This window comes from Narcine bancroftii, chromosome 3 (assembly GCF_036971445.1).
Source record: "Narcine bancroftii isolate sNarBan1 chromosome 3, sNarBan1.hap1, whole genome shotgun sequence".
Taxonomy (NCBI): domain Eukaryota; kingdom Metazoa; phylum Chordata; class Chondrichthyes; order Torpediniformes; family Narcinidae; genus Narcine; species Narcine bancroftii.
Genome location: NC_091471.1, coordinates 287500560 through 287517368, shown reverse-complemented (window position 1 = coordinate 287517368; position 16809 = coordinate 287500560). Strand labels below are relative to the sequence as shown.

The following is a 16809-nucleotide window of genomic DNA, read 5'->3' as shown; positions in this document are numbered from 1 at the left end:
TATTAACTTAACCCCCTTCTAATTCTAAGCGCACATGTATGTAATGTGTAGGCAAGTTCGGAAAAAATTCTTTAATTCACAGTCCAATCTCACTTCTCCAAGTTCACTGGTTGCAGAATTTAATATTTATGAATCTTCACCAGGCTTTGGTGCTTGAAAGGTAAATGGTTACCACTCAGGAAGGCTCTTGTTGGTTTTCAGAGAGAGCTTTGTGGCTCGTTGGACACCCACAACTGATTCCTTCCGATCAGCTACTTCAGTGCTTGCCGAAGAAACTTGCCCCCTCAGGGTTCTCCAGATGATAACTTCTTTCCTTCAGATCACCACAGAGTTCCTTTTTATTTCCCTTATTTCAAGTGAAACATTGTGCAGCCAGCCATCTCCTCTTGTATGGACCACAAGGGCTTTGACCAGGCGGAACTAAGAACTCACAATCCGTCTTCAAAAAAGGGATTTTCCACAAAGCTTGCCAGCTTGTCATGTTCCAGTTTCTGCTGCTTAACTGTAGAACTGATTTCTCTCTCAGAAAAAAAAAACACATGACCCTCTTAGAGCAGCCAATTACACTCAGACAGACTGCAGCTCCGGACCTAATCTTCTGAGTTCGTTCATCTGCTGCTTTCCAAAACAATAATCCATTAACACCAACTTGTGAAGTCCGTATAGGCATTCTTCAAAGTTTTTGCATAGGCACTCAGAGTGTGGACTATCTGGCTTGAGCAGAGCTCTGGCATTTTAAATGAGATATGTTTTGAAGTGTTTGTATTTGTGTGTGACCTAACTAAAAACCCCACAATTTATCTTCCATAAGTATATCTATATACAATATAATACATAACAATCTGTCACAACAGGATGGGGTAACAATTTATTGCAGGATGCTTTTAACTGCAGTTGAATAGATATAGTTCTTCTCCTGATGATCCCTGGAACACTCACAATCCCAGAATAATAGCTTCAACCACAATGGATAATATTGTGAACACAAAAGTGCTGGAGACACTGTGCAGGTCACACAGCACGTAAAGGGGTTCCAACACTTCGGGCCTGAGCCCAAGGTTTAAGCAAAACGCCGGCAGGCACCTGAACAGAAAGGGGGAGTGGAAAAGGGGAGAACAGGCACAAGTGGATATGTGAGGAGGGGAGATGGGGAGGCGATCGCTCTCTGAATGGGAAGGGGGTGGGAAGCTGGAGGACTCTGGGGACGTAAAGGCTTCCGAGAGCACCGGGTGGCTAGGCCGCCGCGGAGATGCTCGCTGGGCCGAGGGCCGGACGGCCACCGGCCCGGGTCTCATCCTTCGCCCTAAATGTAGACCACGGCGCCGCCTGCACCATTCTTACCTCGGGGAGGCCGCATTTGCCCTTGTGTTCGTAGTGCGACAGCCCCGCCGCGTAGTTAACTGACATGGTCCGTCAGACCCGGAGACCCACAGTCACGCACGGCGAAGACGACGGCGACCCGCTGACGTCACCCAGGTTCGCCAGGCAGCCCGCTGACGTCACCCAGACGCGCCCGCCGACGAGGCTCAGGCTCTGCCCGGCAGTCCGCCGACCGGCGGGGGCGCTCGAGGTCTGACGGGCGCTTGATGGTCTGGTGATGGGAACTGAGAGGCTCAGGGCTGGAAGAAGCAACACGGAGGTGGTAAAGGAAAAGGCCGCAGAGCAATACAAGACAGGAGACAGAGACAGACTATGATAGGAACGAGTAGGGCACAGACCACTTGACTCAGGAATGGCACAGGTGATGGCCTGGGCTTCAAAAGGCAAGCGGGCTGCAGAGGTTGGGTTGGAGGGGTTTCCCCCATCATAGATCAGTGGGGGAAGGATTGACTTGAACAGTTCATTGTCGCCTATGTTGAGATATAGTGAAAAACTGATTTGCATTGCTTGCTAGGTAAGTCAGGAAGCCGAAGAGGACGTTTCTGTGCTGTAGTGTTCAAAGGTCCTATAGTTCAACCTCTCCTTGAGTTTGATAGGTTGTGCAAGATAAAACAAAGCCGCAGAGAGTACTGTTGGGAAATGTTCAGTTAAAGCAGCTCCACTGCGGCCTCTTCAAGACAGGCCAACTCTGAAGAAGTTGTTTTTTCCAATGGGATTTCAGTGTCCCTCTCTCATTTCATTTCCTCTTGACCATTCTTTTTCTCCCACTGTTGCCCCTTGCCCTCCAGCTAACAGGTGGATATGGTTGGGAGGGCAGATGAGAAGGGGTGGGGAGCTGGGGGAAAGGAGACAGGGATGGGAAAGAGGCTCGGGGGAGGTCTAACAAAAACCATGACCTGAGCTGTCCCCTTCACACAGGCTTCTCTATTACATTTGACCACCCTCGAGAAAGGGTCTCAGTTCAAAACATTGACCATTCATTTTCTCCCACTGATGCTGCTTGACCCACTGACTTCCTCCAGCAGATTGTGTTTAGCTTCAAGAGCAATTTTATTTGCTAATGGAGATCCATTTAATTATAACAAGGAAGAACTATTTCTTGAATCTGGTGGAACCTGAGAACAGTAGAAGATAATGTAGCAGGGATGTAATGTCCTTTAATATGTTGGCTACTTTCCCAAGGCAGCAGGAAGTGTAGATGGAATCAATGTACAGGAGGTTCGTTTGTGTGAAAGCATTCACAACTGCAATTTATTGCGGTTTTGGGCAGAGCAGTTCTGCTACTGTATCTAAATATTGGTAAGAGATGATGTGTCTATGCTGAATTTTGTTAGGCTTCTGAGGAAGTAGAGGTGTTGGTGTACTTTCTTGGCTGTAGCATCCATATGGTTGGACCAGGACAGATTGTTGGTGATATTTACATTTAAAAGCTCCCTACCATCTCCACCTCAATACCATTAATATGGACCAGTGTGTGTGCCCTACTCTGCTTTCTGAAATCCTTGTTCAGCTGCTTGGTTTTGTTGACATTGAAGTAGAGATTTTGGTTCTGACATTGTGCAATTGAACTCTCTACCTCCTTCCTCTATTCTGACTTGTCATTGCTTGAGATCCATCTTAGAATGGTGGTGTCATCTGAACGTGTAGATGGAGTTAGAGCAGAATTGAGCCACACGGTCACAAGTATAGAAAGGGGATGAGGAAGCAGCCTGGTGGGACATCATTGTTAGGGATCATCGTGAAAGAGGTGGTGCTGCCAATCCTCATTGCTTGCTTTCTGCAGGTAAGGAAAATCAATAATCTGGAGATTATTGGTTCAGTTGTTACATTATGGCCTTTGAAAAAATAATACATGACAATTTTATTTATTCAAAAGGTTTGATTCCTGAAAAAAAGGAGATTTATGATAGATAACCAAGCTGAACACAAAGATAATTTCAGATTTGCTGTTTCACATAGGAAATCAGGGAAAATTTAAATTAACTTTTATTGAATGTATCCTGTTTAATCACATAATAACGCTGACACATTGCATTAGTTCAACTGACCTAAAAATGTTTCGCTGCTGATTTCCATTTCTACTCAGCACCTGATGGCTCTCATGTCAGTGTCCAACAATAGTTGGTCAGTGTTGATGGATTCTGCTTTCCCATGTTTGCAATGTCCTGGTGAAACCTTTCACCATGTTCGTCACTGACTGCACCAAGATCCACAGGGAAGGTGTCCAAGTGCGAGCGCAGAGAATTAATTTTCAATGACAGGTTGCACTTCATGATTTTGTAGCTTGAAGTGGGTTTAAAATGTGACGGAAACACAAAAATAGGTTGCATCTAAAAAAAAGTATGCAATCGGAAAATTTTAAGGTGATTTTCGTGATCAGCTGCCTAAAATCCATAAAATACACTCAAAAGTGTGCAGAAGCAAAATTTTTGTTGTTTTGTGTAATTAAACATGTTCTTTTTGAAAAGAATTTAAATAATTCCCTAACAAAATTATGCAATAAATCTCAGGGGTCTAGTGCACATTTTTGCCCATACTGTGACATTTGCAACATATACAATTTGTATATGTGGAAAACCTTGCATAGGACACGCAAGCAGGCATTCTTAATGAAATTGCGTCCACTTTTCACAGGGACTTAAACATCATGGAGGATTATTTCTGAGGTGGTGAGGCAAACTTCCCAGAAAACAACAGTCACAGTTATGAATAGAGGAAGAGTACATTTGCAACAACAAAATTGGATCTCACTTTACTCAAAGCTATATCTGAGTGGCAGTGATAACCTTCAAAGGCTGTCGAAGGAAAATAGCTGGCAAGGTAAAGTCAATAGCGAACCTTATTCAAAAACTGGCAAGTACAAAGGGGGAAAATCTGCATCACTTCTAAATACAGATAGACCCCATGTCAATTCAGTAACTGAGCATTGTCAGTGTCCTTGTCAGTGCATGGCTGAGAACCTCAAATGTGCATCAACATCTTAGTTGCCTCCTATTTGTTCATCATAATCCTCTTACCTTTGCACAATCTAGTGACTAGAGGAAAATAAACCATTCTTATCCATTTGGATCTCATGAGATGCACTCCCCTGCAAATTTGTAGTATCAACAAGGCAAGTTCAACCCCAGTAATATTTGGAAAGTCAGGTTAGGCAAGTCACAATCAAGTCTAATTGTGTCACGACAAAACACTCAGTCATCAGTGCAAAACATGCAGACACACAACCAGACATAACACACATATGATTTGTCTAAATCATACAAGTATTATATCGATAAAATAAATATTGTTTTGTACAAATGAGAACTTTGGATGTTTAATGTGAGCAGCTCCTTTGGTTGTTCAGCATTCTCACTGCACGTAGGAAGAGGCTATTCATCAGCCTGGTGGTGCTGGCTCTAATACTTCTGTTTCTCTTCCCTGACAGGAGTATCTGAAAGACGCTGTGTGCAGAGTGGAGAAGGTCCTCAATGATTTTGTGTGTCCTCTTCAGACAATGATCTCAGTGGATCATGTTGATGGGGGGGAAGGGAGACTCCAGTGATCCTATCGTACTGTGGATTGACCTCCATTTCTCTCCAGGAGGAGATGTTGAGCGTCCACAATAGGTCACTAGTTACGTGAACTTCAAGGAACATGGTGCTCTCCACTAACGCTACTGTGTGTAGCAGAGGGTGGTCATTCCTGGGGTCCTCCTGAAGTCCACGATTATTTCCTTCGTCTTGTCACATTGAGACTCAGGTCATTATTCTTGCACCATTTCACAAGATTTTCTGCCTCTCCTCTGTAGTGTGACAACTGTTGAGTCATTTGCAAATTTGATTACACTGTTGGAGCTGGATCTGGTGATGCGGTTGTGGATCAGTAGCATGAACAGGAGTGGGCGGAGCACACAGCCCTAAGGTGCACCCTTGATTCCAGCGATAACACTGGGCATCAAATTTATTGAAAAGGTTTGCTTCCTGAAAAAAAAAGGGGATTATGATAGACAACTTCAAGCTGAACACAAATGTAATTTCATATTTGCTCTATCATGTAGGAACTTGTTGAAGCATTAAATTAACTTTAGCATGTTTAATGGCATAATGATACTGATACATTACATTAGTTCAGCTGACCTAAAAATGTTTCCCGCTGATTTTTGTTTGTACTCAGCATATGATGGCTCTCGTGTCAATGTCCAACAATAGTTAGCCAGCATTGATGGATTCCATTTGCTTAATCACTCCTAGTACAATTCCCCATCTCAGGAACAAATCTGGTGACCCTTTGTGGCACCCCATCAATTGCAATTTAAATTTATTAGGCACCCCTTATCTACCACACTGGTTGTATTTAATCGGAGAGGGTAATGTCCAAATATGTGCCATTTTAACTGCAACCTAAATTGATATTGTGCTTTGAATCAAAGAACATCTACCATATTACAGGAGGCCATTCAGTCTATTGTCACTTTGCCAGGCAATATAAAGTTACTGAGTCAAATCTTCTCTGGCCCTGAAAATTAACATCAAGCACTGTATAAAATTTACATGGGTTTCTGCCTTAACTTCCATTCAGGTATTATGTTGGAGGTTGAATGTAAGTGGAACGATGCAGTTAATGGTAGGACTCCAAAAAGCACTGCTGTGCAGAAGGATCTGGAGTTCAAAGTGTAGTTTTATTGTCAGAGTACATACATGACGTAACATAAAACTGAGACAGTCTTTATTCCTGCTGGCCAGGCAGTATCTCTATTTACCGGTAACTGTAAACTGTACCTGAGAAGAAAGAAATGTATCCAACAGAAAGAAATGTAAACAAACCGATGCAAATACAGATAATAAATATTCTGTAATAACTAATAAGCAAAGTAAGAGTTTTTAAATGAGTCTGTTGTTCAGGAGTTTAATGGTTGAAGGGTAGCAGCTATTCCTTAATCCAGAGGTGTAAGTGTTATGGTAACTGTACTTCTTTTCTGATGGCAGCAGAGAGAACAGGGCATGTTCTGGGTGGTGTGACTCCTTGAAGATTGCTGCTGCTCTCTGATGGCAGCATTCCATGTTGATATACTTGATGGTGGGGAGAGTTTTGCCTTTGATTTGCTGGGCTGTGCCCACAACCTTTTGCAGGGCTTTCTGCTCAGAGGAATTAGGTTCCCGAATGATGCAGCCAGTCAGCAAGCTATCCACCACACACCTATAGAAGTTTGCCAAGGTTTCTGATGACAAAATAAACCTGCAAAATCCTGAGGAAGGAGAGGCGCTGATGTGCTTTCTTCATGATGAGATTAATGTATTGGGTCTGGAAAAGGTTCTCTGAGATAATGACTCCTAGGAATTTAAATTTGTTAACTCTCTCCTCTGATTTCCCCAATGATCACTGGATCATACACCTATCCCAAAGTCTATAAGCACCTTCTTGGTCTTGGTGACCAAGCATCAGGTGAATGGGCCATGCAAGAAGTTGGTGGCAAGGAATATAGTATGCTTGCCTTTATTGTGTGGGATGCTGAGTGGAAAAGTTGCTGAATTATAAAACTTTGGTTCACATCACAAGATAAAGGAACAGAAGCAGGCCAATTGGCCCATCAAGACTGCTCCGCAACTCCACCCTGAGCTATTTCTGTTCTTCATCTAGTTCCAAATTCTGGCCTTTCCCCCATATCCCTTGATACTCTGACTAATTAGATACTGATCAATCACCTCATAGACTTGTAAAATTCAAACAAACCTTGCCTGGGCCGATCAGTAATATTTTTTGAAATCAGGAAATTTTAAACCCTCCCTAAATTATAGTTCCATGTCAACTTTTCAATGGAGATTCTAGCCACTTTTCCAGTCCACAGGAACCTCCTGACACATTCGTTGAGTGTCTTAAAAGAGCCATGTGGCAACGAAATGGGTAACGATTGGAAAAAAAAATACTAGAGCCTTGGCGTCACCTTCATTTTGACACCAGAGTTATGGGCAGAGTCCTCCATCTAGCAAGGTCCTCCTCAGTCTTCTGGAGTGAAGGGAGATTGAGTTTGTATAAATTGTTTAAATCCTTGTTCACTTTTATCCCCAGATATTTAATGCCTTCTTGTGGCTATTTAAACTGACTTCTCTGTTGATATTGTCAATAATCCCCATTTGTCGAGATTTACTTTATACCCTGAGACCTTCCCATAATCCACCAGTGTGGTCCTCAGCCTGGCCAATGACTCTCCGGGGTCGTTCATAAAAGCTAGGGTACACTTAGCCACTCTGGCCCTTGTTACCTTCTTTCCTAATTTGTCCATAAATAGATCCAAACAAAAATTAAAGTCCCCTCCAATTCTCAAACCCTTCAGATACTTTCAAGAAGTAAGAATGAATACGGGAGCTCAAAGAAAAGGAGGGAGGTACAAGTGGTAGATGGGTGCATTGGGCACATCTCAAAATGGTGGGGGGATTGGCACCAATAGCTTGGTTATTGGTGCCAGGGGAGAATAAAAGTAAACTGAGAGGGGAAAAAGAGGAGTGGGAGTTTCTGGGGTGTTTTTCATTCTGTTCTGAATTGTGGGTATTACCTTTGTTAATTTGTTTAGTTCTTGTGCGGAACATGGTTGCCCACACCAAGGATTTACAGAGGAGAACCAGGATGGAGGTGAAGTGTCAGGGAATGAAAGGAGGGGGAGGGATATAGCAGAGTGGTCAGGGCATAATGGATAAGTCAATCAAATTCGTGAGTTTTAATGTAAATGGGATAAATGGAACGATAAAGAGAAAAAGAGTCTTGGCACAACTATAGAAGATGCAGGTGGATATAGTGTTTTTACAGGAGACCCACCTTACAAAGGAAAATCATTTAAAGTTAAAGAGTGGGAGGGTGGGCCAGGTGGTGATATCCTCCTACAATTCCAGAGCCAGGGGAGAGGCTATCTTGATAGGGAAAAATGATCCAATGATGGTCAAAGAAATGGTTGCTGACTCGGCGGGGAGATTTGTGATGATGCATTATCAAATACTTGGAACCCTGGACACGTGATTCCCCCCCCCCCCCTCATCTTTCTAATCTCCAATAAGTATAGTCTCAGGCCACCCAATCTCTCCTCATAAGATAACCCCTAATTTCTGGAATCAATCTATTGAATTTCCTCTGCACTGCCTCTAAAGCTAGCCTATCCTTTTTCAGGTAACTTGATATTACTCTCTTAGAATATATTAGATATGAGAAGAGTGACTAAAAGCTTGGATGAAGAGTTAATTTGATGAAATGTTTTTTAAGGAAGAAGTGGTTTGGTCAAATGAACAAAAGGGGGCTGTGTCTGAAATGGAAGAGAGTGATGAATGTCGATGTATCACTGAAGGAGCTTGCAAGGTCAAAAAGGATGACTGCCATGGAAGTTGCTGAAAATTGTTAACAACTGAGTTCAAAAAGTAGGAGCTTAACTTTTCTGTGGCAGTTGTGCTTTTGGGATCCAAAATCTGCTGCCTTTTAATGTGCATCTTGGTCACCATTGTTCCCAATGTCTGAAGTAGAACAATGTAACTCTAGGCACCCTGTTGTTGGGCTCATCCTGTTTCACCCACAGCTTCTGCTCATTGGTTCAGACAGACACAGTTAGAGTGCAACTTGTTTCTCCTGATTGGTCCTTCACTTGTCATTCAATAGGGGATATCAGGCTACATGAAGTGACATGAGGCAACATGCTCACATTTGCAGTTCTACAGAGACAAGTTGCAGCAGTTAAAACATGGTGCCTTGTCGAGGAGGTCTTAAAACAACTAGCTGTTATCAATATACATATAGAAAACATTGCATGATGGACTACAGGTAAGTTTTACTTGCAATGTTGCCAGTAACTATTCAAAACCAGTGAGAATAATTGTGTTAGTGAACTTGTTTAAAAAAAAGTGTTTTGTGGTGATGTTCTTTAAACTGGCATTTTTTAATGCAATGCCTTGTTCTCAAATTTCAGGAATGCTATGGGTGATAATAGATAATTGATGGGTGTTGATGGTAGAATTGAAATTAAACATTAATTCCCCAGCAGAGGTTCAAGGATGGCACCCTGTCAGAAGACTGTCACTTTCCAACAAACTGAGTACAAAAGCGAGGCTGATGCTTTAATGCAAAATTATCTTGCAGATTTCTTCAGGGGTCTTTTTCCTCAGATAAAGCATTAAACTGAGGCCATGCCTATTTGCTGAAAAGATCCCATGACATTATTCTAATGTTGTGCAAGAAAACTAACCCTGGAGCCCTGACCAATATTTATCCCTCAGTCAACAACATCAAAACAGATGACTGTTTATGGGAATATTCTGTGTACAAATTGTCTGTCATGTTTAAATTTAAATCTTAACTTTAGACATACAGCACAGTAACAGGCCATTTCGGCCCACGAGTCTTTGCTGTCCAGTTTACACCTAATTAACCTCTACCCCCCCCCCCCCGGTATGTTTCGAACAGTGGGAGTAAACTGGGGCCCCAGAGGAAACATGGGGAGAACATACAAACTCCTTACATATAGCATGGGATTCAAACCCCAGTCCTGATCACTGGCGCTGTAAAGGCGTTGCGCTAACTGCTACGCCAACCGTGCCGTCCCTTGTACTTTTTCCTACAATACAAAAAAAAAATCAAAAAGTGACATTAATTCATGAAAAATGTTAAGTAAATGCAAATCCATTTTTAAATTTTTACCCGATGATGCAAACAACAATCTTATTGTGAGATATGTGGGATAATGTACAGAATATTGACTGAATGGGAGGAATGACAGGATAGAATTTAGTTGAGGGTTCAATGGTATACATCTAGAATAGCCAACACCAGTATAGGGAACCAACAATCTTCAGTGTATTTGTAGTCTATGAAAGAACCAAATACATTATAGAAGTAAAGAATAGTTATGAACATGTTGAAGGATCAAGAAACTTTTATATGAATATATATATAAAAAACAAAAAGAAAGAAAAAAATAATTTTAAAATTTTAAATTAAATCCCCACCCACCCTCCCATCCCATCAGCCAGCTCTCTTAAAGAGAGCCAAAAATATATAAACGGAAACTAAGAGTATATAATAAATCAAAATATATCTAAATGCATATATTCCAAATATGGTAACCACTTATTAACAAAAAAAGAATAATTATCTTGCAGATTATATGTAATTTTTTCCATAACAATAGAAGCTTTCAATTCATTATGCCATCGCATTATATTAATTACCATGTTATCTTTCCATGTACTTGCTACACATTTTCGAGCTACAGATAATGCGAAATATATAAATGCAATTTGAAATTTATCCAACCCTAATCCCTTTAAAAGAATCATATAACCCATTAAAAATAGATGGATCTAATGGTAACTTAAAATTAACTTAATTTCATCCCAGAATGGTTGTACATGCACACAAGACCAAACAGCATGTAAAAAAAGTTCCAGTACATACACCACATCTAAAACAAGAATCTGAATTACTAAAACCATATTTTTTCAATTTCTCTGGGGTTAAATACAACTGATCTAGAAAATTATAATTAACCATTCCATACTGCACATTCATCAATTTAGTAACACTATCATGACACATGTTGGCCCAGTAATCTTCAGGAAAAAACAAAAGCTAAATCATTTCCCATTTAAGCTTAGACTAACAGAAATATAACCCCTTTTTGGTATAGAAGAAATGAAAGACTCGAATTCCATCAATACAGATAAAATTATCTCTCTACCATACATATTTTTCACCAAAGCTCGAAGTTGATAATAAATAAAGAATTTTCAGCAATATCAAAATGCTCTTTCAATTGATTAAAAGAAAGAAGCTGCCCTTCGACAAAACAATCCTGTAACATTTTTATATCCTTAGAATCCCATCTCTTTAAATGACTGTTAAACATTGAAAAAGAAATAAGCTGATTATTATATAATGGAGTTAAAATTGACAATTTACCTTTTGATCCAAAAATCTTATTTTTTTTAGTCCATAGTTTTAATAGATGTTTTAATATCGGCATATTATATTCCCTCAACAAGTTTACATTCCATCAAAATATAAATTGATACACCTCGACTTCAGAAATACAAGCCATCTCAACTTTAGCCCAACTCGGAGCCTGGTCCAAATCCATCAGTCTACTAATAAATTTCAACTGAGCTGCTTCATAATAATTTTGAAAATGAGGTAATTGAAGCCCACCTAACGCATACTTCCAAGTAAGTTTATATAATGCTACCCACGGTAATTTACTTTTCCATAAAAATTCTCTCGTGACTTTATTTAAATCCTGAAAGAAACTCTTTGAAAGAGAACACGGTATTGATTGAAATAAATATTGAATACGAGGAAAAATATTCATCTTAATACAATTAACTCGACCAATTAAAGTTAACGGACGATCTTTCCACTTAATTAAATCTGCTTTAATCTTTTTAAATAAAGGAACATAATTTAACTTGTATAAAGATTGATACTCAGTATTTACAATTATTCCTAAATATTTAATTTTATCAGACCATTTCAGTTTTATAATATTTTTATACTCTGAATAATCTCCTCCGACTGGCAAAATTTCACTCTTGTCCCAGTTAACTTTATATCCAGATAATATTCTATATTGTAATAAACATACCCGCAAATGTGGCAATGATTGTTCTGGGTTTGTTAAATATATCAAAACATTATCTGCAAATAAATTAATCTTGTACTCTTCATCCATAACTCTCATCCCTCTTATCTGTTCATTCTGCCTTATTGTTTGAGCTAACAGTTCAATAGCCAATGCAAACAGAGCTGGTGACAACCTTGCCGAGTTGAACGCATCAGTTTAAACAATGATGAAACTTGACCATCTGTCACCACCCTAGCAGTCAGGTTGATATATAAAGCTTTAACCCAACCAATAAAAAAGGGCCAAATTTAAACATCTCCAATACTTTAAATAAAAAAATCCCATTCGACCCTATCAAAGACTTTTTCCACATCAAGCTGCTGTCGATATGCATTGACCAAACTAATCAATCGAAGAATATTATCTGAAGCATTTCTATTTTTAATAGAATCTGTTTGATCAACATGTATCAATTTAGGTAAATATTTGGCAAGTTGATTTGCTAACACTTTTGCTATAATTTTATAATCAACATTCAATAAAGAAATAGGTCTATACGAAGACACTTTCAACGGGTCTCTATCTTTTTTCGGGAATACAGTAATTAAAGCACTAGAGCAAGATTCTGGTAACATGCTATTCAGTCACTTGCTGTAATACCTCCTCAAACACTAAAGATAAATCTTCATAAAAGGTTTTATAAAATTCCACCGAAAACCCGTCATCACCTGGTGACTTCCCATTGGGCATTTCCAACATAGCCGCCTTCATCTCTAATTCTGTAAATGGAGCTTCCAAATCCATAACATCCTCCTCTTCTAATGCTGATAATGTTAACTGAGATAAATAAGAACCAATAGAACCACTATCCTGTTTCCCCACAGAAGTATATAATTTTTTATAAAATGAATAAAACTGGTCATTAATTTCCTGAGTTTATAGGTAACTGTTGAATTCTTTTTTACAGCATTAATAATCCATGAAATCTGTTCCATTTTTAACTGCCATGCCCTCTCACCCAACTCATAATAATGCTGCTTAGATTGATTAGTTAAATGTTCAAATTGTTAAGTCTGCAACGTATTATAATGCAATTTCAATTTAGTCAAAGCCACTTTTTTAAAATCTTCTGTCACTTCCTTCTGAAATTCCTTCTCCAATTCATCAATTTGCTTTTCTAATTCTAAACTTTCTGCCATATACTGCTTCTTAACTTTAGTGGTATAGCTAATAATCTGTCCTCTTAAATAAGCTTTTAACTCATCCCATAACACAAAACTACTTTCTACTGAATTAGCATTTTCAGACAGAAAGAAAGTAATCTGTTCTTTAACAAAGATAACAAACTCTGGTTTTTTCAACAACATTGTGTTAAATCTCCATCTATAAGATGAACGTACCACTTCTGAACTTACGTAAGAGAAAAAAATAATGATCTGATATAACCCTGCTTTTATATTCCGCCTGTAATACCCTTCCTTGTAAATATGCAGATACTAAAAAAAAATCTATTCTAGAAAATTAATCATGTCGAGACGAGTAAAAGGAAAAATCCTTCTCTGTACGGTTAACCCTTCTTCAAATATCTACCAAATTTAAATCCTTCATCAAGGCCCCAATTTGTATCGCCATCTTTGATTTCTTTATTTGGGGATCTATCCAACAAAGGATCCAAGACACAATTAAAATCTCCCCCAACTAAAATATTTTCATTAGCTTGGTTTAATAACAAAAAAGCATCCGAAATAAAACACTCATCCTCCACGTTAGGTGCATAAACATTAAGCAAAGTTCAAGATTCAGTAAAAATTTTACAATTCACCTTTAAACCCCTTCCAGCATTCCCTTCCATAGTTTGCAATTCAAAAGACAAATTCTTATGAATTAAAATTGCTATGCCCCTTGCCTTAGAATTAAATGAAGAAAAAAAACACATGTCCAACCCAATCGCTCTTCAATTTCAAATGGTTTTTTTTTCAGTCAAATTTGTTTCTTGTAAAAAGGCAATATCAATTTTCATTTTTTGATATAAGCCAAAACTCGTTTTCACTTAATCGGATTATTTAACCCCTGAACATTAAAAGTCGCAATTTTCAAATTAGATATCTTTATAAACTAACAATATAATCACTTGCTACAAAATATCGCTCCCCTTATAGTAAGTTAAAACCACTCTCCCCTAAATATTTTTTAAAAGAAAGTATATAAATTAAAAAAATATTATCCCCCCCAAAAAAACTACCCAAAGGTAGTAACGCCCTAAAAAACTGGGTGTGGAAAACCCCACTAGTGGCAGATGACTATCAAAAATTTCAGTGCTATCCATCCCACCCCTCCCAGCCAGAAATACATAATTTACATCAATACAATCCAATACTGTAAATATATTCAACCCAATGACTTCATTCCCAATGATTGTTCCGGATCTTCAATGTCACTTTGTGTTAAAACCTCTTTCTTTCAATTTTTTTCTATTCTTCCCATTCTGCCCATTTCCATTTACCCTCTTTTTAGGCGACGGTGGCGAAACTCTTTCATGTCCTCGTAAATCCGGTAATGGATTAGCAAAAATTAATGCACCATGATCATTCTCAAAAAATTGAGATTGAAAGTTACCATAAAAGACTTTCAACACAGCAGGGTATCGAAAATCAAATTTATAACCCTTCTGCCACAGTACTTCTTCAGCCGAATTAAATTCCCGTCATCACCTAATAATTTCTTGACTCAAATCTGCGTTAAAAAATACTTTGTTATTTTGAGTCATCATTGGAGATTGACTTTGTCGTCCCTTCCGTCCGGCCCACCGTAGTATAATTTCTCTGTCTTGATAGTTCAGGCACCGAACTAAGACCGCTCGTAGCGGTTGTCCCGGTAACAGTTTCTTTCATAACGCTCTATGTGCCTTCTCCAATACTAAACCTTCCGAAAAAAACTATTTGCCCAACACCTCGGGAATCCAATTCTTGAAAAATTTTATTGGATCAGACCCTTCAATGTCTTCTGGAAGACCTACAGTTTTCACATTGTTTCTCTGACTTTGATTTTCCAATTAATCAATTTTTTTCAGTAAGTCTTTCTTCTGGATTCCCCAATCTACAAACAAATCTTCCACTCAGTGCAATATTCTTATAGATTAGTACATCAGAGCTCCTATCAAATTCAAACTTGCCATGCCAGGTTCAACCATACTACTAGGACTAATAGATAAAGTCGCTCCAGGTCAAGCAATTGCAGTTTGGCATAGCGAGGGTCAAGAAAGTGGACAGCAAATCAAAAATGGAAAACAATGCCATTAGCCGTAATAGCTCTTCCAGTATAACAGCTGTATCTATTTGTAGCTTTGCCCTGTTATTCCTGACATTGGGACATTAATATTTCACAGGGGACAATGAGTCCTGCTGAATTCCAATCAGCTTCGAAACCTCGAATGCCAACATTGAAGAAGTTCTGTTCCTATCTGGCAATTTTTATTTTCAACTTGTAACTTTAACTCTCCTTCCACAGATGCTTCCAACTTGGTAAAGGTTTCTAGCATTTTCTGATTTGATTTCTGTTGAAACTCTAAACCCAACTAGTTCATTAATGTAATTGAGGAAAAGTAAACTATTCTCTCCCTCTCTTATGGGGCCTAAACAGAATTTCAGCCTATAAAATGAAGTTAACTAAAAGTTATCTTATTTGAATGATTTTGTGATAAAATTACAAGAGGTATCAGTAGGGTAGATGGTAAGAATCTTTTCTCCTGGGTAAATATGTCAAATATTAGAGGACATGTGATTAAGGTGAGGAGTTGGTGAGTTTAAAGGAGACGTGCAGGGCAAATTTTTACTTGGAGAATGGTAGGTTCCTGGAACAGGATGCCTGTGGTAGAGGTGGAAGCAGATATAGCTGCATATAAGAGGATTCTAGAGTAGATAGACACATGAACATACAGGGAACAGAGGAATAAGGATCGTGTGCAGGCTGAGATATTTTAGTTTAATTTGGCTTCATGTTTGCCACAGACATTTTGGGGCAAAGTCACTGTTTCTTTGCCATTCTAAGCCTTTTACTTATGGAACAAAGGTAAAATACTATAAGGACTTGAAAAAGAATGGCCAATATGTTTCCAAAGCTACCCTTCAATTTATAGAAATACATTATCCCTTCTGAATCTTCTCAAAAACAGGCAAGCATTCAAGCATTGAACTGATTGCTACTCCAGAATCAATTAAGGTATGTGAGGCTGCAAGAATAATGCACAGGTGATTGTGGGGGTAAGAGTGATGGCATTGTGCCGATCGTTTCTCCTGACTGGCAGTTAATTGCATTTGTGCAATTACTTTTTAGGTGCGGTGTACAAATTTAAAGAGCAGCAAATTTTGAAAGGCTACACAGCTGTGGCATATAGTTAATGTCAGCAAGCCATTCAACTGTGAAGGGTAGTGGATGTTGGATAATATTTACAGATAATCTTTACCCATCATCGACACACGTTACATGACAATTGTGTGGCATTTAACAGCAATCACTCTGACTTGTGTCTTCTCAGAATGAACATATACCATTAATAATTTTACAAGACAATCATGTACACTTTATATCCTAACTTATAATCGATAGAAGAGTAATATGTTTGTGTTATATTGCAAATAAAACAGAATAGAAAATGAGCAATAGATGCCTTGTGTATATTGCAAAGAAATTAATTCTGCATGCATGCATATTAGAGTTAATTTGTGCCTGCTGGATATTAGTGTGGTTATAAAAAGTATCTACTACTTTTTAATCAATCAACCCCACAGTGTATCTGGATCATTGTTCGTTTAAGAAAGGAAATTGTTGTTAGCATTCAACCAGTTATTAAAATTTCTCCA

At 38.8% G+C, this 16809-nt stretch overlaps 2 protein-coding genes and 1 long non-coding RNA gene across 6 annotated transcripts in view; 2 read left to right on the top strand and 1 right to left on the bottom strand.

The window, feature by feature from the left end:
* The window catches only part of sirt6 (sirtuin 6), a 34697-nt gene extending 33216 nt beyond the window's left edge, over nt 1–1481 (bottom strand). For 3 of the 4 annotated variants that reach the window (XM_069928503.1, XM_069928505.1, XM_069928504.1), the window contains exon 1: nt 1342–1481. In XM_069928503.1, coding sequence (XP_069784604.1) covers nt 1342–1407 — 66 coding nt within the window. In that variant the 5' untranslated portion in view covers nt 1408–1481. The remainder of the gene's footprint in view (nt 1–1341) is intronic. The other variant, XM_069928506.1, reaches the window with a different exon arrangement.
* An 84-nt stretch (nt 1482–1565) lies between these two features.
* Nucleotides 1566–6218, top strand: LOC138756513 (uncharacterized). The gene is made up of 3 exons (XR_011353123.1): nt 1566–3163; nt 4015–4200; nt 4808–6218. It is a non-coding gene; the product is annotated as an uncharacterized lncRNA (long non-coding RNA).
* A 2844-nt stretch (nt 6219–9062) lies between these two features.
* Nucleotides 9063–16809, top strand: part of ankrd24 (ankyrin repeat domain 24) — a 110432-nt gene continuing 102685 nt past the window's right edge. Inside the window, exon 1 of the mRNA XM_069928502.1 lies at nt 9063–9159. The gene's annotated coding sequence lies outside the window, so the exon portion shown is untranslated. The remainder of the gene's footprint in view (nt 9160–16809) is intronic.